Source organism: Sturnira hondurensis, unplaced genomic scaffold (genome assembly GCF_014824575.4).
Source record: "Sturnira hondurensis isolate 20B ecotype Veracruz unplaced genomic scaffold, ASM1482457v3 Scaffold0019006, whole genome shotgun sequence".
Classification (NCBI taxonomy): Eukaryota; Metazoa; Chordata; class Mammalia; order Chiroptera; family Phyllostomidae; genus Sturnira; species Sturnira hondurensis.
The window spans coordinates 10186448-10209884 of NW_028091637.1; the positions used below are offsets into that span (position 1 = coordinate 10186448).

The 23437-nt window shown below is 48.6% G+C and overlaps 1 protein-coding gene across 1 annotated transcript in view; it reads left to right on the forward strand.

Annotated features, from left to right (window-relative positions):
• Positions 1 to 22814, forward strand: part of TRIM71 (tripartite motif containing 71) — a 62039-nt gene extending 39225 nt beyond the window's left edge. Inside the window, exons 2-4 of the mRNA XM_037070754.1 lie at positions 4470 to 4637; positions 17276 to 17410; positions 21318 to 22814. Coding sequence (XP_036926649.1) covers positions 4470 to 4637; positions 17276 to 17410; positions 21318 to 22769 — 1755 coding nt within the window. The 3' untranslated portion in view covers positions 22770 to 22814. The remainder of the gene's footprint in view (positions 1 to 4469; positions 4638 to 17275; positions 17411 to 21317) is intronic.
• The last annotated feature ends 623 nt before the right edge of the window (positions 22815 to 23437 follow it).

Sequence of the window (23437 nt, forward strand, 5' to 3'; positions counted from 1 at the left end):
TATTATTCAACTGGGGAATCTTGACTGCCCGCACTTAACAGGGAGGCGTTTTCCCCAACACATTCAGTGATAGAACAATTGAACATAGTACCAAGTGGGAAATTTGGGTCTTATAAAGAACAAGGATAGTCACTGTGGCGTTGCTCGTGAGGCAGGCTGGCCTGCTTGACCCGGAATATTTTCCAACTTGATATAGTTAAGGGAAGACGGCCAAGTGTGATGTACAGGTATTTGTCTCTAAAAAAAAAAATCCACACGCGTGGACTCTAGCATATTTTTGGATGATTGTGTACGCTGGGAGAGATTTAAAAGTGTTGGCACTTGTATATCTTTTTGCATTACAAACACATGTTGTGTTCCCTATCTAAATAGTTTTTTCAGACACTTCCCTTCTCCACCAAAAAAACAAAAGCAAAAGAACAAGGGTCCAGTTTTCCTCTCTCCCTCCTCCCGGCCCCAGCTCTAGGAAGCAGCAGCACGTGGCCCGGGGTGTGCAGTGGGAGCCCCCGCCTCGGGTTCGGACTTCGTATTCAGTGTATCTTCCATAAATCAGGTGAAGCTTGGTTTTTGTGTTATTGAATAGACTTAGTTCCTTGGCTGGACTTTACTCCTTGAACTTGGCTCACCACTTCTAAATAGGAGAGCCTGTGCAGCGGCACATACTGATAAGGCTTCTGGTTGTCACCAGTCATTCTTCACTTCATTTCATTTCTACAGTGGGGAGCTAAGAAGCCCTTTGGGATGGGTGGGCACCTCCTGCCGTCTCAGGGAGAGTTTGTGGGAAGCCAGATGTGTCGTCCCCCCCCCACCCCCCCCCCGGTCTTTCCTAAAGAGTTGTAGTGGGGGACATCTCAAAACTAAATTTAGAGCAGTTAATGTATTGTGTTTCGGTTGGTATGTTGATGATGAGAGGCCCCTCCGTCCTTGGCACCTACCTGGTTTTCACTGATGTGTGAGCCCTTGTATTTAAAGCGAGAAGCCCATTCTTACACGTGGGCAGTGTGTTTGAATTCCTTGTTGGATCGCAGGCAGTCGAAAAGGAGGTTTCCAGAAAGCGTGTGCGCAGACAGCACACAAGTCGTCTTCGTTAACAAAGCACTTGATTTAAGCTCTGGCTAAGGAAAACCTACCTACTTGGTATTTTTATTTATTTATTTTTTCTTTAAGCCTCCCCCTTCCCCTCCCGCTGGGCCCACATTCCTAGGTCTTTGTCTCCGCGTGGTATTTTAGAAATTTTGGGGAGAGGAAGGCAGTGGGTGGGGCCTCCTGGAAGCTGGGGGCAGGGAAGAGGGTGGTCGCTCACAAGGTCAGAGGTTGAGCCTGCTCCATTCAGCCGGGGTAGCCAGATTGTCGCCAGGCAGGGGCGGGGGTGGTGGGGGCGGGGGCTTGTGCATGCATCTGCCTGGGAAGCCCCAAACCGGCAGCCCCAGGCCCTGGAATTCCTCCCGCCAGAGGCCTGCGCCTCTCCCCCCACCCCCTTCCTGGAGCCATAGTTCACGGCCTCTGCTACATTTCTGGCCTTGGACCCTCCACGCAGCCCTTTCTTCGGAAGACGTGGGTTCCAGCTTATTCTGTAAAAATACTCTTGCAGCTAGTCCAGAGAGTTGTTCCCACACACATCCTTACCTATTTATTGGTTGTGGTTCACAGGCTCTGAAGTGGTGGGTTTTCAACTTTACGGGCTGAGCTCGTTAGTGGGTTGGAAGTTCTACTCCAACTTTCTGCTAAAAAAAGTTTATAAAAGTGGTCACATGGTCCCTATTTGGATAATATGTCCTCTTTTTTTCCCTTCAAAAAGAAATCAGTGGTTTATTGATTACCAGCACCGTGATGCTGTGCTTTTACTCACCCATAGCGTTTCATGATTGACTAGCTGGGTGCTCCCCTTGCCTAGCACCAGTGCCACCTTTGAAGTCCCAGTGTGGTCTCGGTCACCTAGCGCTGCTCAGTCCCATGTGGAAAGATGCCAGGTGGGGTCTGCCCATTGTAGAGAGTCTGGGCTCCAAGGCTGCACGCGTGAGAGGCCTGCTGCCAGGAGCTTCTTTCTGGGGTCTGGACCCCAGAAACAGGGCTCCTGGGGTGTCAAAGGTAGAGTGGGTCTCCCGAGGCACCTGGTCAGACTGGCTAGGTGGTCCCATGACCAGGTAGTGCCAGGCTCAGGTGAACAGCCTAAGGGCCTTGGCCACTCACTGCCTGTGCAGCTGAGCAGTTGCCCAATGACACAGCACAGCGGGTGTCTCTAGCACACAGCTGTCCCAACAAGAGGTTAGACCTGAGAGGAGGCAGAGAAGATGGCTTCACTGATTGGCAGGAGGGGGCAGGAGCCGGCAGGTTCTGAGGCATGCTTTATTCTAATGTAAAAGGAGCCTTCTGATGGAAGGTTTTCACACCAGCTGTTAGCATAGGAGTGATCCCTTTATTCCCTCGACAAATGGAGGGAGCAAAGCAAAGGAATGTGGTTGGAACCTGTGGGTGAATTGCTTTAGCATCACATTGTTAAAAAAAAAAAAAGAGAGAGACTGTCCGGGAATTACTGCCAAACTCGAGAATTTTAGGTTTATCAGATCAGAAAGATGAGCTCATCTCTACATGGTGGCCCCACTTTTTTGAAAGGGATTGGTCTGGAAGAGGGCAAATTGCCAACACTTGGTTGCAGGCTACCCTGGCTCCCGGAGAAAAGGGTCGTACGAACAACAAAAAGTGGTGGCAAAGCCACGACTGACCACGTTTCCCCCCTCCTATAAAACTGAGTCCCTAAAACTTGCTGCATTGGAGCCACTTCTTAAAAGTAGGAACAAATCTCCTAAATCTTTTTCTCTCTCAGAATCCAAAGTTCCTGGAGAAGTAGCCTAACCCACACTGGATTACATACCTCCCTATTATAACTTCGTTAACCGGGAGCAGGGCAGGCCTGTCTTCCAGCTGAGCCATTAGAGAGACTGTTTCCTAGTGGATGCCTGTGCTCCACACCAAGACTTGGGTGGGTTAATAAAATAACCCCGGGAAGGAGAGAAATGACCTTCTCACTGTTTGCCTCAGGGCTGCTTCTGTGTGAGACTTTCAGCCTTATGGGAACTTCCTGGCCCTTGGGGTTACCACCTCCACCCCCAAGCCCCATCTCTGTTTCTCTGCATCTGTCTCTCAGCCGGGATGAGCTCTTGTACTGTTTCATGTCTTGGACCTCCAGGTGCCTAGCAAGGTGCTGTGGGCTCTGCATGAAGTAGCTGGTACCAGGCATGTGCGGGAAGCAACTCTTTAAGACCCTCGGGTTTGCCCTGGCTGGTGTGGCTCAGTGGATTGATGGTGCGAGGGCCTGCAAACCAAAGGGCCGTTGGTTCGATTCCCAGTTAGAGCACACTCCTGGGTTGTAGGCCAGGTCCCCAGTGGGGGGCACTTAAGAAGCAGCCACACATTGATATTTCTCTTCTTCCCTTCCCTCTAAAACAAATTAAAACTAAAAAAAAAAAAAAAGTCTCAGGTTGGCCTCCCTGCCCTTGCTAGCTCTGTGGCCTTCAACAGCTTACAGCCTCTTGTCTGCGCGTGGGGATTGGGTTCGTTGTGTATGTGGGAGCGCTCCCCTCGGACACCACTTCTCTGCTTCCTGTTGCGTGCCGGCTGGCTTCCCTTCACACCCAGGTGTACCAGAGGCAAATTTAAGCTCTGCTCTTGAAAGCAATCCAGCAAACATTTACACAGAGTGGCGCTAAGTGCCCTGCTCGGTGGAGGGATACAAGACTGGCCCAGTTTCTGTGCCAAGGAGCTGTCTCTCTAGAGAGCTCCTCATTTATCAGCAGGTGGAGGTGGTGCCAGCCCTCCTCTCCCGCCCTCCCAGCGTGCTGGGCTGCAGGGAAACGGAGAACATTGCAGAAAGCAGTGAACGCGGTTTTCTCAGCATGGGCTGCCCCCCAGGGTCAGCTCCTTGGAACAACTTGGCAGGAAGAAGAAAGACAAGAAGCTGGCTGACCTTACCACTAGCTCTTGCCCTTCGCTTGCTTGAGTGCCTAGAGGACCACACTTTGCATGTTGTGCTGATCTCCTTGATGGGAGTGGGCGGGCAGAAACCTGTGGTGTGAGCCCATTAGTACTGGCCCCTAACCTCGCTTTACATGCCCAGAGGCTGGGGCGGCAAGAGAAATATCTTGGTAGAGTCTGTCCTTTGGGCCACGAATCTCAGTAATAACACAATCTTAGAACTTTTCTGGGTGAATCATCTAAGATACAGGGCAATGCTAACGCCTTCGCAGTGTCTGAGTTGTCTAGGTTGTCTGTTCTTTGACCTGGGACAGGGAGGGGGAGAAGAGCAAGCTGTGCTCCCAGACAACTACCCTGCCCCCTGTCTTCAGAGGGGCCGAGCCCCTTCTCTGGGAACGGAGTGGGCGGGAGTCCGGGATCCGGAGCGCCCTGTGGGTGCCCTGCCTGTCCCCAGTCCTGCGTCTCTCATTAATGCCTGTCCTGGCTTTGGTCCCCAGGTGCTGCACCTGTACTGTGACACTTGCTCAGTGCCCATCTGTCGTGAGTGTACAATGGGCCGGCACGGCGGCCACAGCTTCATCTACCTCCAGGAGGCGCTGCAGGACTCTCGCGCACTCACCATCCAGTTGCTGGCCGACGCCCAGCAGGGCCGCCAGGCAATCCAGGTCAGTCCTTCCCCAGTCTTCACCTATTTCCCTTGTTCTTTTCTTGCCCAGAAAACCTTCCCGCTCCCTTCCAGATGGCGTGTGTAGATTACTGGGCAGACACCAGTGACGGGGGGGGAGTAAGGGGGGGACGTGGAGAAGTGGCCCAGATGAGCCGCTGCGATGACCATACCACACCTATCCTTGGGTCCCCGGGGGCTGCGGGGAGACCTCCTTGAAGCCTTGTGCAGATTGGGTTGTGGCCAGAGTTACTGGCCAGTCTGGGCTTGTTCCAGACACCTAGCCCGGGCCCTTATCACGTCATCTGTCTGTTCCCCATCCAGGCCCTGCCCAAATCCAGGTGGGTGGCTGAAGGAGAGAGCTCAGTGCTTTTCAGACAGAGGCCTTTGCTATTATTCAGAGTTTGTTTGCTTGTCTGTTCATAGGTGAGAAATAAGTGAGCGTGGGAAATTTCTCAAGATCCAGAGTCTCAAACTCTTTTCTGGGTGATAAAGTCACATCCTGGTAATTCGGACTCTCCATCTCCTTGGGGCTAGGAAGGGGCACATGGAACTTGGGAGCATAGCGAAGCTCTCTCACACAGTCGGGTCGCTTCCTGTGCCTGAATTGATTTTAAATCTTCTCTCCTGGTCCAGATAACGGGGTTTTGGTACAACAGAAAAATATTGAATAGGAAACTGCTGCTATTTAAATTCTAGAGTATTTGACCAAGTGAATTGTTTGAAAAATACCTTTTAGGAAAATGGTTAAAGAACTGACCATGTGCTTTAATCAAGGGGTCCAGGGGTGCTCAGCCTGCAGCCCAACACAAAACTGTAAATTTACTTAAACCGCTCCCATCCTTTTTGGGGGCGGGGAGCTCATCAGTTTTTATTAGTGTTGGTGTATTTAATGTGTGGCCCAAGATCGTCATCTTCTTCCACGGTAGCTCAGAAACTCTGAAAAGGTTGGACACCCCTGGGTTAGATTTGAATACATTTCTCTACAGCTATCACATTCCTCTGCGTGGTAATGAAGAAATCTTTCTAATGTGTCAGATGATCTGATATGCAAGTCATAACATTGGAAGTTTGAGAGCCTGTATTTCTGGAGTCACTTCTTCTGTCGTGTTCTTAATGCTTTCAGAGTGTCTCTCCATTGCTGTTAAATCTCTTTCATCAGCATGGTTTGGTGTATAGTTTTTCTTTCTATTTTATTGTAGTGACTCTGCGTTCCTGCAGCTCATGTCCGAGTTCTTCCCCCCGGTCCATTGTGGTGTTATTTGATGAACCCCTTTCTGTCCTTGGAGATTGAGAACACACAGGGCTTCCTCGGAACGTAACCAGAGAATTGCTGGTGAACTCTGTGCTCTGCCGGCATCTGTCGCTCGGGGGTGAGGAGGATGTGTGGTTAAAATATGAGTTCTCAGGAAAGTACAAACTCGAGCTTTCTGTAGGGAGGAGAGAGGAGAGCGGATTTTACCTGCCACTCCCCGCTTTCCAAACATGGTCGGTGACAGCTGAGAGTCCCCTGTTTGGGTGGTGAAAAGGACATGGGAGTGAAAATCAAATACTGCGTGGTACTATTAATAGCTGACACGGGTGCACATACTGGAGCACGGGGCATTTTGTGGGGAGGATCCAAGTGGCAGGTTGGGCATCTGGGTGCTTGGAGTGAGTTGGAGTGCTCACTATATTAGTAATCTGTATGGCCACACCGAGAGGCGCCTGCTGAATGCCAACCGCGGGTGTGCTTTTGGGGGAAGGTGCAGTCTTTCGTGGCTCTTGGTTGTAATCCTGTCACACCTTCATTCAGCCAGTGATTGGAGACTTGGGGTGCAATTGGACACCCGTTTCTATCTACAGTTCTTACTGCATTGCCAGTGCGTTGGCCATCCCTACAAAACTGTCTGAAGGCCTCTGTGAAAGTAGGGTCCAGGTTCTTCATACCTGTTAACAAAGAAGTCCCTGGGTGTTGGTAGAAAACACAGCCCCTTTTTCCTCCAAGTTGACTCTGTGATGTTGGCTCCCTCCTTTGGAGGCTGGGAGGAGAAGTCGAGGTAAAGATTGAGGACCAGTTGCTATAACTTTGCTCAAAAAACATTTTGCTGAAAAGCCAGTTTGTTTCCCGTGTGGCCAAAAAAAAAACAAAAACCCAGCTCTGTCCCCAAAGTCTGAAGACAGGTGTGATCTGGTTTTTAGTGTGAACAAGTGTTTTTGCTCCATTCTCACCCAGTTTCTTGGACACATAACTCTGGTTGTCCTGACCCCATACAAGAAAGCCATGGCCAGTCCTAGACTGGTGGCTCAGTTGGTTGGAGTGTCCTCCCATATGCCAAAAGGTTGCAGGTTCAAGCCCTGCTCAGGGCACACAGCTACATTTTGAGTTAAGTGCCCAGCTGGGGCACAAACAGGAGGCAGCCAATCATTGTCTGTCTGTCTGTCTCTGCCTCTGTCTTTTTCTCTCTCTGTCTCTCATCCCCTCTCTTCCCCCTCTTTTCTTCTCCCTCTAAAAGTAAATGAACATATCCTTGGGCAAGTATTAGAGATAAAGGGAGGGAGGGAGGAAGGAACCTGAGAAACTGAGTGAGAAGAAAGGGGGAAGAGTCTGCATGTCTTCAGCAGAAGCTCAACTGTGCATCTGCAGTGTTACAGGAGAGCACTGTTTTGGGAGCTTCAGGGGGGTCCCTGTTAAATCCAGACCTCACTTTTAAAGTATATCTGGAAAGATTGGGAAAAGCAGGCAGTATATAGTACAAGGTATGTATTTGAGTATATAAAAGGATTCTTAGATGTATATGTGAATGTGTAAGTGTTTTCTCCTCCGCACTGATCACTTAAGCGGTGGGCAGAATGATAGCCATGAACATCTTGAGCTGTGCCTACCCCACAGGCTCAAGACTCAGTGGTGAAACGCCGTCAAGTAACACACTGATTTGGGTGGACCTGCTTTGGACACTTGATTTCTTCATGCTGTGGGTCGAAATGTTAAGTGAAGGGCCCAGACACACAGTATTTACACTGTCACTCCATAGCATTTATATTAATGAATACCGCAGAGATGGTACGGAGACTTCTGTTCTTGATGTGAACATCAGAGAAGTAAGGAAGGAAGGTAGTCCATTAACACAATTTGGGAAGAGTGGTACGTTTCTTGAAAATAAACATAAAACCACTTCCTATAAAATAATTTTATTTACTTATATTTAGAGAGGGGGAAGGGAGGGAAAAAGAGAAGGGAGAGGAATCAGTGTGTGAGAGATAAATCAGTCAGTTACCTCTGTCACACCCCCAACCAGGGGTGTGGCCTGACAGGGAATCAATCTGACAACCCTTGTGTTCACAGCCCTTGCGCGATCCACTGAGCCACACCAGCCAGGGCCACCCATTCCTTTAAAAAAAAAAAATCACAAAATACTGAATCATTCTAGTCACAGGGTGAGAAGAGATTCTGATTCGGAATTCATTGATCTTAGAAACTGTCTTAGGTTTGTTTATCTGCTCGTAATAGTGTTAATGTATTAAGTATGTCATTGGGGGGGGGCTTTTAAAAGCCATTTATTTGTACTGACAAATTGGCAGATCCAAGGAAGAGTAGATATGCCAGAAACAGGCTTTATTTTGCTACTAACATAAGACAGTTAAGAAGACATCAAACCCTGGGGTAGAGAACACTCAATACAGTGTCCAGGTGATCCATTGTGGAATGGTGCACTTGGAACCTGTGTAATTTTGTTAACCAGTTATCGTCCTGATACATTCAATAAAAATGAACAAAACAAAAAGACATCAAACCAATTATAAAGCATGGTAAAGGAGGGAGAAGGAACAGATTTTAATCAGTCACAACGAACACCAAAATTTAAACCTAGCTAGATTAAAGGGGTTACATGGAGGGCAGGGGGAAAGTATTTAAAAAAAATACAAGTGGATACTTATGCATAGAAAATATGGCATATGGTTACTCTGAAAAGATCATAAAAGTAGTTAAAACAGGAAGACATAGAAGAATGAAAGAGAAAAACACACCTGTTGCAGAGAGAAAATTCAGCTACTCAGTGTATTTACCCTGAGCAGCTATCCATTAAAAAGACACCAGAACACTCTTTTGGGTAAATAGAACGCACCATGCTCGCTCTTTGTGGGCGGGAGAGCATGTTTTGGAAAGTATCCAGAGCTTTAAACGTGGGAGTAGCTTATTTCTCCTTTGGGGATCTCCTCCGAGACGGGGCCCTGCATTTTGTGGAAGGTATTTGTTGCACCATTATGAATCATCAACAAATAGGGGTAAGGATGTTTTCAGCTACTTAAATTTGTAAAGTATTTGTGATCACATGCAAAATAAATAGTGTTACGTAAAATGAGAACACTCTTAAGTGAGGTTGGTTCAGGAAAAATTAGGCAGACCGAGAAAAGAATGCACAGAAAAATTGGTAGTAGAAGTAGATCAAAATATTAATGTTTTCTTAGAAAACCATGACTGTATTTCACTATGTAACTTCTGTACAACCCAAAAATAAAACACCACCGTAAATAACAAAAAACATAGTATTTCATTTGCAATGCGTAACAAATGGCTAACACCTTTAGTCATAAATGAGCTAGTATTTTCTTTTAAGGTGGACTGAGGCAAGAATTTTTCATATTTATTAAGGAAAACATGGACAATAAACTGCACGTATTTAAAGTGTATCGCATGTTTGGTATATAGTTCACCCATGAGAAGATCACAGTCAAGACTGTGAACATGTCTGTTACCATCAAAAGTTTTCTTGTAGCCTCCACTCCCTCTCTCCATCCCTTCCTCCCTCTCTCCATCCCTTCCTCCCTCTCTCCATCCCTCCCTCTCTGTTCCCATGTTCCCAAGCGGCAGTTCCTTATCATCTGCTTTCTGCTGTAGGTTAAGAGTAGGTTAAGGCTTCGTTACGAGGAGTTAGGAAGTGAATTTAGCAACGGGTGACAGGCCCTCACTCTTCTCTCAAAAAGTAGTGGTTTAAGGAAATATTCAAGGTTTTAACCTCTCATACTAAAAGATATACAGGTAGTGATTGGAGGATCCTTTATATCTGCCCTATTGTTCCTGGGTGTTGACATTTACCGCTGTGTCCCAGAATGGCTGCTGGAACACAAAACATTACATCTATGTTCCGACCAATTGAATGGAAGTAGGCATACCCTTATTTTATAGAGATTTCCCATGTCTTTTTTTAAATTGATTTTAGAGACAGAAAAACATTGATTTGTTCCACTTACTGATGGATTCATTGGTTGATTTTTTTTTTAATTTAAAGATTTTATTTATCTTTAGAGGGGGAAAGTAAAGGAGAGGGGGAGAGGAAACATCAATGTATGGTTGCCTTTCGTGCGTCCCCTGCTGGGAGTTGGCCTGCACTCAATCCACTGAGCTACACCAGCCAGGGCTTCTTGTATGTACCCTGCCCAGCATTGAACTCACCACCTTGGTGTGTTGGTGTGATGCACTAACCAATTGAATACCCGGGCCAGGGCTCCCACAGGTCTTGCATGACACATTCACTGGCCAAAAGCCCAATGTCATGACCACATCAGTTGCAAGGGTGTTTTTATCCAAACTCACTGCAGCCTTAAAAAAAATTGAGCTTCTGTTACTTTTTATGGGGTATTAGCAGTGAGTCAGTAGCAGGACAGAACTGAAGTGAAATGGATGTTCTAGCCAGCTGCTTTTGCCCTATCCTCTTTCTGATTTCCTCTATTGGGCAGGACTTCTCTACCCATTAAAAAAGTAAACGTTGTCACTCTTCATGTTAAAGCAAGAGGGATAGATATTGAACCATTTAGGACCCAAATGAAGAGGACTGAGCATAATGATTAAGCATAATTTTCTTTAAAATTTGTTTTAGTGGGGGAGAAAGGGGGAGAAAACCTCAGTGTGAGAGGGAAACATCGATGGGTCACTTTTCATGTGCACCTCAACCAGGACTTGAAATGACAACCTTGCGCTTTGCAGGGTGACACCCAACCCGCTGAGTCACACTGATCCGGGGCTACGCGTGATTGTTTTAAGTTGCACAAATGAAATTCTAAGTTAATCTAGACGTAAGTAACCTGCAGGCACACCTGCCTGCCGTGATGGAAAGTTACCTCAAGGCTTGCTGGGAATGGCTCCTGACTATCCCAGGAAGTGGGTCGAGGAAACATTTTTTCTGTCGCAGATATGGAAATGGAAGAACAAAATACCAGCTCTCCTTAATCATGGGCCCCCCTTTTCGTCAGCAAGAATTAACAGGCATGTTTGCTGACTTCAGCTTTGTTCCAGGCACTGAAAATAGGTACTTTGTGCATACATAGAAGCGCCTGAAGGATGAGGGTGTCATTCTTTCCATTTTGCAAAGAGAAGACTTTGCTCCGAAGAGGTTAACCTCAAGTAACCTGCCAGAGGCACGTTGGCAGTGAAGAGAATTGCAGTTTGGTTCCAAGTCTAATGGATGCTGTCTCTCATTTGGGAGGCAGGTGTTCTCTCTCTAGCTGCCCACCACCCCTTCCCCCCAGTAGGAGTGAAGAAAAAATCATAATTAAAAAAACTTAAATACACCGTGGCCTGATTTAAAAATTTCCCATGTTCTCTTAATTAGTATTCTTGGTCACAGTCAACTCAAAGAGGATGAATAGTCTCGGGTGACCAGGTAGAAGAATATTGACAGATCAGGCTTCAGGTATCCAGGGACGCAGGTCTGGGCACCGGCACTGTCGGGCACTTGGCCCTGTCCCCCTCTCCGTGGTGATCTCATTCTTGCCCGTGGAGCCGGGCTCGTCCGTGCAGTGGGGAGAGAAAGGTGGGCTTTCGTGGAGATGTGTTCAGGCCCGCACTATCCAGCAGGCCGTCCTCGGGGGAAGAGTGTGGGGTTTCTCGTTTCCCTCTGTTCCTCCATTTGGTGGGGAGGGGAGGAGGCTGGCGGCGTCCATACATAAAATCCCAGGGAAAGGGAAGAGTACTCGGCAGCCAGCTCTGCAGGTGGGTTTACGTCGTGATCAACTTTACACCACCTTTAAATGAGTATCAGCATCCTAGAATTATATCCTACATTGTGTTCTGGGTATAGTACAGTTTGGGAACTGGGTGTTTTAATTCCCATTTAACAGCTTTTGTTTAGAAAAACTCTTTCAGCCCTGGCTGGCGTAGCTCAGTGGGTTGAGCGCATGCCTGCGAACCAAAGGATCACGGTTTGATTCCGAGTCAGGGCACATGCCTGGGTTGCAGGCCAGTTCCCAGCAGGGGATGCACGAGAGGCAGCCATACCTTGTTGATATTTCTCTCCCCTTTCTCCTTCCCTTCTCCTCTAAAGATAAATAAATGAATTTTTTTTAAAAAGAAAGAAGCCCTGGGTGGTGCAGCTCAGTGGATTGAGCGCACGCCTGCAGACCACACGATCGCGGTTCAATTCCCAGTCAGGGCACGTGCCTATGTTACAGGCCAGTTCCCAGGAGGGCACTCAAAAGAGGCAACCATACATTGATATTTCTCTCCTTCTCTCTTTCCCTTCCCCTCTAAAGATAAATAAATTAACATCTTAAAAAAATAAGGGGAAAAACTTTCAGACATTCCATTCCCTTTCTTCACCCAGGGACATTTATCTTACTAGTTTCCTCTTCACAGTTGGAGGTAATACACACTTACTGGAGGCTCAGCAGAAGGGCGTTTTGTCTTTTCCAATCACTTCTGGTCCCCGAATCACACCGCAGACCCACATTTCTGTGTCTGCATTGGTGCCAAAAGGCTTGAGATTTTCATGGACTCCTCTCCTGCGGTAAGGACGCAGCCCAGTACTGTAAGCAGTGCGTGCATTAATCTCCCTAGTGAGACCCTCTTGTCTTGGGCGCCTTATTTTCCTCCACCCTGAAGTCTTCATCCACGTATGTTCAAGAGTATTTTTGACGTGAGCATCTAATCATTTCTGGATGGGAAGGGTAGGTGTAACAAAGGCATATCTCTGCCACTGACTGCCTTTTTTCGTCCAGTGTTAAATTACGAGTGTTCCACGGACGGCTGGGTAGGAACCACGGTTCCTACTCTGTGCCTCTGAGAGAATCGCAGCTTGGCTGTATGTAGCTCAGGAGTCTTAGTTCTTGACAAAGCACCCAGAGGTGACAACTTCAGTGAATTCAGTCGGTACAGAGTCCTGTAAAGGGAACGGACCCCGACGAGGGTCTAGAGTTACAACAAAGAAAGCATGGACTACATCTAAAAATGTAGTGAACCTCGTTTTTACTGCTTTTTAGAACACCATTACTTCGACTCTTCCCAAAAGTACACTTTGGGTCACCACAGTAACTGGAGGATTGTGTAAGGTGCCTTGTTTACCTGGGAGTGCTCATAAGCAGGATCAGGGATATAGTTACTCTCCACGTAGGAGAGCCTTGATTCCTTACTGTATTCCATCACATTTAAGGTGCCATTGAGTGTATTTTACATACAACTAATAAAGGGAAAGTCCTACCGACAATTTAGGACAAACCCACGACAAAGATAGTAAATGTGACTCAAGTGTGTGGAGTGCACTGCAGCCTTTTCCCCATCTGGTGTGGCGGACTGAGTTTCTCGGTGCTGTATTGGCACTGTCATTACCTGCTGACTGCCAGGACACTGTACAACACCAGCCACTAGGCCACCACTGGTCTCCATAGCAGACGCCACTAGTACATTGACTCAAGCTACACCCTTCCCCAGGAAACCCACAGTAGGGCCTCCGGCTCCTCAGCACAAAGTGGCCATCGCTCAAGTCCACTGGACCCTCCAATTTCCAGTGTTTTTGCTTGGATCTGTTAACATTTAGAGCATGCTAACATTTTCTTCTCACCCCCACCCCACCCATGCTTGTCATTTTTTGTTTTTTAACAGCAAAGTGTGATTCTGTTTTCAGAGTTTACCCAGCCCCTTCCCCGCTGTTCCTGTTCCCCAACCCACCTGCCTCTTGTCTCCTTCAGAGGCCTTGCTTTCGGCGCTGGGAACTCGTCCAGCAGGTCCCAGTCTGCACATCCTGGAGGGCAGTGCTTGGCCGCATTGTGTGCGGTCTGGGGAGGGAAGATCCATTTTGTCTGAAATATAAAGCTTCTCTGACTCTCAATCCGAGGACTGATAACTATCTTTGCCTGCTTGGGGATATTCCAGTAAGAGCTTCGCACTTTCCACCTGCTTGAAAAATGAAAGTGGAAGAAACAGTTCCTAATAGAATGTTCTAGACCCAAGGGCTTGCAGGGGCCTGGCAGGACATGAAGCAAGCCCGGCTGGGCAACAGTAGGGGAGAGGTGAGCAGACAGTCGCATGCTAAACATGCCTCTCCGCTCCCACCCCAGCAGAGGGTAGGTGGTCATTGCCCTCCCAGCCTTTTCTTGCCCCTGCAGGAGTGTGGGCCTGTTACTTCCTTCCATTTCTTGTGATTTTTTTTTAAATGGAAACTCAGTTTGGTAAATAAGATGACATTGGTATAAATAGAAAGCAGTTTGCCTCCCCTGCGGACCATTGAGGAAACATCAAGAAATAAGGGCATAGGCTTGGTTGTGTTGGTCAGATTTTTACTTGGACACCAGCTCCTTTGCTAATGAATAACCAATAAAACAGGGCGTGCCAATTATGAATTCCTCTCCCACCCTTTTGCACTACCGCCACGGGATGCTGGGCTGCAGCACTCACTTCCACCCACGTAGCTGGAAGTGGGAAGGAGGGACTTGCTTCCTCCTTCTCCGTGTTCTGGTCAGGGACGTGTTTTTCATCCTGTCTGTAGGAGTTGGTTCCGATTTCTAGCTTTTGCCTCCCCAAGGATGAGCTGGGCAGAACCCCCAATATCTTCTCCTTTTGTTCTCCCTGCCCTAGGGGTGGTGGCTGCTTCCTGAAGTTACTGTCTATCCGTAGTCCTCAGTGTACCCTTTGTCCTAGCACCTCTCCAATTCCTGTTGAATCAGATTCCCTCCGTTAAATTGTACCTGTTTTTAAACGTCTGGTGAGGTCTCTTTTTCTGAATGAACGTTGACTGCTGGCCTGAGATATCTGAGGTCTGTTAATGATATTATGATATTTGCTTATATGCACAATTTTTGATTGGTCATTCTAAATTTCTATCTTAGGGATAATTGGTATGTGTCCATCAGCTTCCATTTGTTGGCAACTGTATCCGTTTCCTGGGTTTGCTACAACCAGGGATGACCATCTGGGGGACTTAAAAACAATAGGAATGTGCTATCTCAACAAGTCTACAGGGCAGAAGTCCAAAGTCAGGGTGTCAGCAGGAACAAGTTCCCTCGGAAGGTTTGGGGGAAGGACTCTTGTCTTGCCTTGTCCTAGTTTTCTGGCTCTTGCCACCCGCCCTTGGTACTCTGGGTGTCACTCCCAGTTTCTGCCTGTCTTCACATGGCCTTCCTTTTGTGTGTCTGTGTCTCCGTCTTCCCTTGACCCTACGTGGGTGAGTACAGTGGATTTCGTTTTCACCCTTGTCCATTATCCCCTCGTGTTAATATCTGCGAAGACCTTGCTTCCAGCTAAGGGCACATTCTGAGGATTGAGATGCACCCGGATTTGGCGGTGAAGTGGGCAGTATTTAGCCCAGTACAGTTACCTGGTGCTTCGAGGAACACAGCTATGTCCACAGACATGGACAAGTTTAAAAGGTATAGATGATCGTTGGTGTTACAAGTCAGAGGCTGTGTACTTGGCCCTCACTTAGTTTGATACATAATGACACTTGGGATAAGATTGTAAAGGTGGAACAGAAGGACGGTGTGACGGTTGTTCCTTCGCTTTTCAGCTTCATGAAGGAAGCTGTTTCTGAGCTGGGTTTAGAACAGGGTGCATCTGGAAGAGGAGGCATTCCAGGCAGTGGCCTGCCTGTGGGCTGTGTCGGTCCACCCAAATGCCCATGCTGGTCAGCTCAGTGGGTCCTTAGGTCTCCCAAGGACTGGAGTTGAGAATGGAGTATGGGGGGTGGCTCCCATGCCATGCAGGCTGAGGGGATTAAACCTGGTAAACAGGGGCCTCGATTTGACTTTATTTTATTGGGGGAGTGGTTTTAAATGACCAAATGAGTTGTGACTGTTAAGCTGGAACTGTGTTCATAACAATAAGGTTGGTTGTGGGCTGTTTGATTCTGTAGATTATGGTTGCCTTGGGGAGGCGGAGCTGGGGTCGGGAATGACGGCTTAATGGGTGTCGTGGTTTTCTTCTGGGGTGATGGAAGGGTGGCGGATTTTATCTTCTGTATTTTGCCACAATTAAAAAATAAATGAGGCAGGACATGTGACTAGGCCTAGGTGCGTGTGATCCTGCTTGCCTGATGAGAGCTAAGTGGGATGAGGGGAAGGGATGGTGGGGTTTTTGCTGGAAGTGTTTTCTGAGAACTGTGCACAATCACCTGTGCCTGGTCCTCCTTCCACATCTCCCATTTACTGTTCTCACAGGCCCCCTTTACCAAGGTTGGGGCCAGGAGCTATTCCAAGTTCTTCCAACTAGTAGGATGTGGAGCCAGAGTTTGAGCCTGGATACCTGACTCCTAAGGTTGACCATCAGCCTCATTTCCCCAGTATTATCCCAGTTTTAGATGTGCCCTATATTCCAGAAACTCCTCGGTCCAGGGTGCACGGATGCTTGGTCACCCATAACTAATTCCTGGGCCCAAACTTTTTTTTGTCTTTTTAAAATTTTTAATTGTTTTTAGAGAGGTGGGGAAAGGCAGGAGATAGAGAGGGAGAGAAACATCAGTGTGAGCACGTGCCCTGACCTGGAATTGAACCGGCGACCTTTCGCTTTGTGGGATGGTGCCCAAATGCCTGAGCCCCTCTGGTCGGGCCAGCTCCAAACTCTGCATACTTCCCCCAGCCCCTCCTGGCTTTGGACACCTGCTCTACAACTATTGCACCCTCAGCAGTCAGTTTGGAATCCCTGATTTAATACCTCAGTATCTCAAATCCTTGTGGCTTTTGAAGGTGTGTCATGTAATATTAATGAAAACACGAGGCCTTCTGTCTGGATTAATTTTTTATGAACAATAATACGTCTGATTAAACTGGCTGATTTACTAGAGCTGGTGGTACTGGGTGGGGGGTGCGGTGGTGTGTAGATGGTCTCTGACCACAGGGCATGGTTTCTTAGGTGGCCAGTATTCCCAGTATGCACTTGCTGTTGGTTCTGGGTGGAAATGACCTGACGGGGAGATGATGGATAACCGCTGGGCTGCAGCCTGTCTCAGGCTCTCACCCAAGGGGTGTGCCAGCCTTCGGGGTTCCCCCCAGGCAGGGCGTAAGGCCGGAAAGTCGGGAGTTGGTCGTGTGCGGGGCGGGGCAGGGGGGCCGGTGCATTTCACATCTGATCCCCATCCCCAGTTTTCGGCTGTGACCCAGCTACACTGGTTTCACTGTGTCAGAGTATCTTTTAATAGTCCTGACATTCACTGCGTAGGTGCTATTTCTCATACAAAGAAATCCAGCGCTTGCCAGCAGCTCCTTCGGTTACATGTCAGACAGATGCCATTCTCTCCCTAAGTACCTGCTTTCTTTTCCAAGGAAGTGAATCCAGCGGCCCGGGGGGCCCAGGGTGTTGGCTTTTCAGGTCTGCGGAGAAAGAAGGCCGTCTTCAGTGTTTTGTCTGAGGCCGGTGAAGGTCCTTCTAATGCCATGTGACTGTTCTTGGTCTTCCAGCTGAGCATCGAGCAGGCCCAGGCCGTGGCAGAACAGGTGGAGATGAAGGCCAAGGTGGTGCAGTCAGAGGTCAAAGCCGTGACGGCGAGACATAAGAAGGCCCTGGAGGAGCGAGAGTGCGAGCTGCTCTGGAAGGTAACGGGCGGTGCAGGCCCACCCGCCATCTGGGCCTCCTTCCCCGGCAGGGTTTCTTCCCTGAACCACATGTGTCAGATCCTGGACCCTGGCTCTGTGTTTAGAGTCCCTGGACCCTTGTGGGTGCTGTCCAGGCAGTAAAACAAAAAGAAGCCTTTGCAGAAGTAGTCTGGTCCCAAGGCCAGAGGGAAAGTCCTGAGTGTTCTCTGGCACACGCGCAGAAGGAAGCGGAAAGGCAGTACAGTTGCCGCCGCTGTTGTGGAAGCAGGCTGGTAGGACGCATCACCCCTGTTTTGGGTGTCCTGGCTGGATGCACTTCCTGAACCCTTGGGGGAAGGCAGCTTTCCACTAGTGAGGGCATGAGCATGTACCCTTTCTTTCTCTTGGGGCAGGAGAGAGTGCTGAGCACACTGGTGTGCTGTGTAGATAAAACTCAGCTGGGAAGGTGGCTCTCCCCACCCAACTCACCATCCCAGCATTTTCCTCTTGGATCTTCTACCCTGCTTCTGAGGGAAGAGGGTAGTACGCCTGCACATGGGCCAGTCATGCCATTGGTACATTCTCAGAACCCACAAGTAAGGCCGCACACAAAGCTGATTTAAAGGGTGCACGGAGGTGTATGCCTGCTTGTTTTTATTTTTAGAAGGAGGGGAAAGGAGGTAGAGAAACATTGTAAAAGAGATCCACCAATCAGTTGCCTCTTGGCACATCCCCCATTGGGGGCCTGGCCCCCAACCCAGACATGTGCCCTAACCAGGAATGGAACTGACGATCTTTCAGTTTGCAGAGTGATACTCAATCCACCAAGCCCCACACCAGCCAGGGCTGCATGCTTATTTTGATCATCCCAATTATAGGATGGTAGAGGTGACGTCTCAATTTCTGAAGGTGACCCTCACCGGTCAGAACGCTCTCTGGAAGGCTATCTTGGATTCTGCATTTTCCATTTAGTTAGCTTTCCGCCTCTTCAGACCTCTCAAAAAACTATGGCTTCATTGCTCTTAGACAAGAAGAGAAAGAATCCATGGGTAGAAACAAGTGCAAGATTTAATTCGGCACCTATTTTATTTAGGCACCTTTGTGGCCCTGACATGGTTTTCAGGCACTCCGATGTCCCCATGGTCTGTCAGTCTCGTGCCACCCACGAATGTTAATTATAACTGAAAGGGGCCGGCTTCTTGCAACCTGAGAGCTCTGTGGTGAACTCGGCCACAAACTTGCTCTTCTGGATTTGCGGATGAAAAGGCCTTTGTGTGTTTCTGCAGATCGCACCTGAGTTATCTAACTCCCTCCTGCGAGGCTGACTCACACGGCCTCTTAGGCAGCGCTCTCAATGGAGAGCATGTTTTCCCTCTAGGAGAAGCAGATTTGGCAAAGAGAGTCCGTTTCTTTCGTGCAGTAAACTTTGTTTCTACTTCCCTAAAAACCCCTTCTCAGATTCCTCCAAAATAGGCTTGCTCATTCTGGACACACCTCAGTCCCATTGATCTTCACCTTTTGCTATATAGCACCTTGCTCCAAATCACGTGAGAATCCCCATTCTCTTTTATTAATTACTAATTGTTCTGCCCCAACCCAGCAAAGTTTTCCTGCTTGTATCTGCCCGGGCACCTCTTGGATACAATGTTGTGTGTGTTTGCTTGTTTTGATAAAACATTACTGAGTGCCAGGGAAACAATTTTATGTATCTGGATACATCTTTCTCTTTTTTTCTTTAACTCATCAAATTATATACTTTATATTTTCTTTTTCTCTCTCTCTTTTTTTTTTTTACACTTTATATTTTCTTAAGATTTATTTATTTTTAGAGAAGGGAAGGGAGGGAGGAAAAAAGGCAGGGAATCGTCGATGTGCAAGAGAATGGATCAGTTGCCTCTTTGCATGCCCTCAGCTGGAGACCTGGCCCACAACCCAGGCATGTGCCCTGACTGGGAATCTAGCTAGCAACCTTTGGATTACAGGCCAGCACTCAATCCACTGAGCCACACCAGCCAGGGCACCTTTCATTCTCGTGGCTTACAAATTTCCAGTGTTCTTGCCTTCCTCTTGGAGTTAGCTACAACTGCCTACCCAGCTGAGCAGTCAGAACTAAAGCCTGGAGGTCTGGTCCAGTGCAAGACCAAAAGACAAAGCCTGACTTTGATCTGTTCCCACAAGATCTGTCTGCACGGGTGTGTCCTGCTTCCAGAGTGGACAGATGAAAAAGCACATTGCATGGGTCAGAAATCACATCATCCCTCCCTAAGGGAAAATTCAATTAAAATACAGTGTACCGTTATTTTGAAATAGGCTTTCCGTAGCTTTCAGATCAGCATCGCACTCCAAATTCACTGTTCTCTGCAAAGCAGCATGATCTAGCCAGGTGATCTGTGTATTCCCTTCATGGAGGAAATTACTCGAAATTAGAGGACTTTTAGTTAGTTAATGCAAAAGAATGAAGAAATGACCCTATTTCAGTGGTCAGACAAAATCTCGCGTTCGCAAATAGTATGGTTTGAGAACCTCAGAAGCGGGAATTATTACAGCAGGTCAGATTCAATGTTTATTGTAGCATTTTAGATTTAGAGAGCTCCTGTCTCCAAATTTTCTGTTAGGCCTGGTGAGCTCCCTTTTGTAGGTTTCTACAACCTGTTCGATAGAGGGTTGGAGAGAAGAACAGGGGAGGTGTAATCTCACCAAATCCATTTTCTCTGCCTAATCATGTGTGGGGGAGAGGGAGAGAGAGGGAGGATGGGGGGCTATCTTTCAAGACATTTCAGACTCTGTAGCTGCTTTGAAAAGTCCGTCTTTTGCCCTGGCTGGTGGGGCTCAGTGGATTGAGCACCAGCCTGCAAAACAAAAGGTCACCAGGTTGATTCCCAGTTCAGGACACATGCCTGGGTTGCAGGCGAAGTCCTCACTTGGGGGCATGTGAGAGGCAACTTACTGGTGTGTATCTCTTGCATATCAGTGTTTCTCTCTTTATTCCTTCCTCCCTTCCCCCTCTCTAAAAAGTACATAAATGAATTTTTAAAAAATAAAGAAAAAGGAACATAAATCTACGCACATACTCCCTACGTAAAACTATAGTTTTGTTGACATTCCAAGCCAAGCACCCATCTCCAAGGTCTTTGTGCTTGCTCTTTCCTCTGCTCCAATTACTTTTCAGTTCGGCCTCCCTGGGCACTGTCTTGCATGCCTACCCTATTTCTGCTCTCTGACCCCCCCCCCCCAGCATCACCTACAGTAAACTTGGCCTCCAGTGTTTCCCTGTGTGTTTGCTTAAAATGTGACCTCTGTGAGGGCAAGGACCATAGTTTCTATTGGTTACTAGGTGTCCCCATGCCTGGCACAAAGTAGGTACTCAGTAAACAGTTGTTAGGTGCCAGTTCTTAACTTTCGTTTTTATTTAATTTCTGAAGTCGCGGGAAAGTTGCAGGTGTTAATAATAAAGGAACTCCATATTATATCTTTTACCCAGATTGACCAGTCATTTACATTTTGCCTCGTTTCTCTAAATTCTAAACTGTTTATTTCCTCTGAGTGAGGACATTCTGTTAACTAATCACAGTTAATTAAGATCAAGAGGTTTGATCGCGACTCTATTCCAGTACAGAATCCTCCGTCAATAATAGTCAGATTTCACTAACGGTCATTTTAGTAGCATCTCCCCCAGTCCAGGATCACTCGCTACACTTAGCTGTCATGCCTCTCCTGTCACCTCCCGTGTCTGGAGCAGCTCCCCAGCCCTCTTCCCTTTTTGGATTCTGCCGTGTGTGAGGAGTGCAGGCCAGTCGTTTCTGTGGGATTAGCCCTCAGCACGGGTTCGTTCCTCTGAGGCTTCCTCCTGACTCAGGTCAGGGGATGTGTTTTCTGTGCTCGGTTCTAAGCCTCCGTCCTCTCTCCCTGTTCTGACCTTTCTCTGCAGGTGGAGAAGATCCGCCAGGTGAAGGCCAAGTCTCTGTACCTGCAGGTGGAGAAGCTGCGGCAGAACCTCAACAAGCTCGAGAGCACCATCAGTGCCGTCCAGCAGGTCCTGGAGGAGGGGAGGGCGCTGGACGTCCTGCTGGCCCGAGACCGCATGCTGGCCCAGGTGCAGGAGCTGAAGACCTTGCGCAGCCTCCTGCAGCCCCAGGAGGACGACCGGATCATGTTCACGCCCCCCGACCAGGCGCTGTACCTCGCCGTCAAGTCCTTCGGCTTCGTCAGCAGCGGGTCCTTCGCACCGCTCACCAAGGCCACGGGTGATGGCCTCAAGCGGGCCCTCCAGGGTAAAGTGGCCTCCTTCACTGTCATCGGCTACGACCATGATGGGGAGCCTCGTCTCTCAGGAGGCGACATGATGTCAGCTGTGGTCCTGGGCCCGGACGGCAACATTTTTGGGGCCGAGGTGAGCGATCAGCAGAACGGGACTTACATGGTGAGCTACCGTCCCCAGATGGAGGGCGAGCACCTGGTGTCGGTCACCATGTGCAACCAGCACATTGAGAACAGCCCCTTCAAGGTTGTGGTCAAATCGGGCCGCAGCTACGTGGGCATCGGGCTGCCCGGCCTGAGCTTCGGCAGCGAGGGTGACAGTGACGGCAAACTCTGCCGCCCTTGGGGTGTGAGCGTGGACAAGGAGGGCTACATCGTCGTCGCCGACCGCAGCAACAACCGCATCCAGGTGTTCAAGCCCTGCGGCACCTTCCACCACAAATTTGGCACCCTGGGCTCCCGGCCGGGCCAGTTCGACCGGCCCGCAGGGGTGGCCTGCGACGCCTCCCGCAGGATCGTTGTGGCCGACAAGGACAATCATCGGATCCAGATCTTCACCTTCGAGGGCCAGTTCCTCCTCAAGTTCGGCGAGAAGGGAACCAAGAACGGGCAGTTCAATTACCCTTGGGATGTGGCGGTGAATCCTGAGGGCAAGATCCTGGTCTCTGACACTCGGAACCACCGCATCCAGCTGTTCGGGCCTGATGGAGTCTTCCTGAATAAGTACGGCTTCGAGGGGGCTCTCTGGAAGCACTTTGACTCCCCTCGGGGCGTGGCCTTCAACCACGAGGGCCACTTGGTAGTCACCGATTTCAACAACCACCGGCTCCTGGTCATCCATCCCGATTGCCAGTCGGCACGCTTTCTGGGCTCCGAGGGCACCGGCAATGGGCAGTTCCTGCGCCCGCAGGGCGTGGCCGTGGATCAGGAGGGGCGCATCATCGTGGCCGACTCCAGGAACCACCGGGTGCAGATGTTCGAGTCCAACGGCAGCTTCCTCTGCAAGTTTGGCGCTCAGGGCAGCGGCTTTGGGCAGATGGACCGCCCTTCCGGCATCGCCGTCACCCCCGAGGGGATGATCGTCGTGGTCGACTTTGGCAACAATCGAATCCTCATCTTCTAATCGCATTTTCTAGGCTTCTGTGTTTGGGGTGTGCATGTCTCTCTCCCTCTCTTGCTCTCTTGCTCTCTCGCTCTCTCGCTCTCTGGTGCTCTTCTCTCTCTCCCCCTCCCCGCCTTTTCCCTTTTGAATTGCAAAGAAGAAACAGTCTCAGGGAAATTTCTTTTTTTCTTTTGTTTAAAGAGAACAAGAAAAGTACAGCATTGCTTAAGCCCTACCTCATCTTTATTTTTTTACAGATGAATGTACTTCTCTTTTCTGCAGGGATTGAGCCTGTGAAGTGATACTTTCTATCTACCTCATCACTCTTCACATTCCCTTCTCCAGCAGGTCCTCTGCCCGCCTTGCACCCTTGCTCAGTGGAGCTCACGTTCCCCTCTTCCCTCCGCGGGGCGTGACATGCACAGGCCTAGCGTCTCTGGCTGGGAGGGCACTGGATGTGTGTGGTGGGCTGATATTCTGTAGATTGAGCCAAGGAAACATGATAAAAACTACTAAGAAAAAAAAACAAAGGTATAAAATGGAAAAATAGGATTTTTAAATGCTTAATTATAGATTATTTGTGTTCTTGAGAATACTGTGTTTATGGGGTTAGATTGCATTTTGTGATCTTGATCTTTTTGAAAAAAATCTTTTTTTTTTAATGCTGCAACAGAGAACGTTCCTATGTT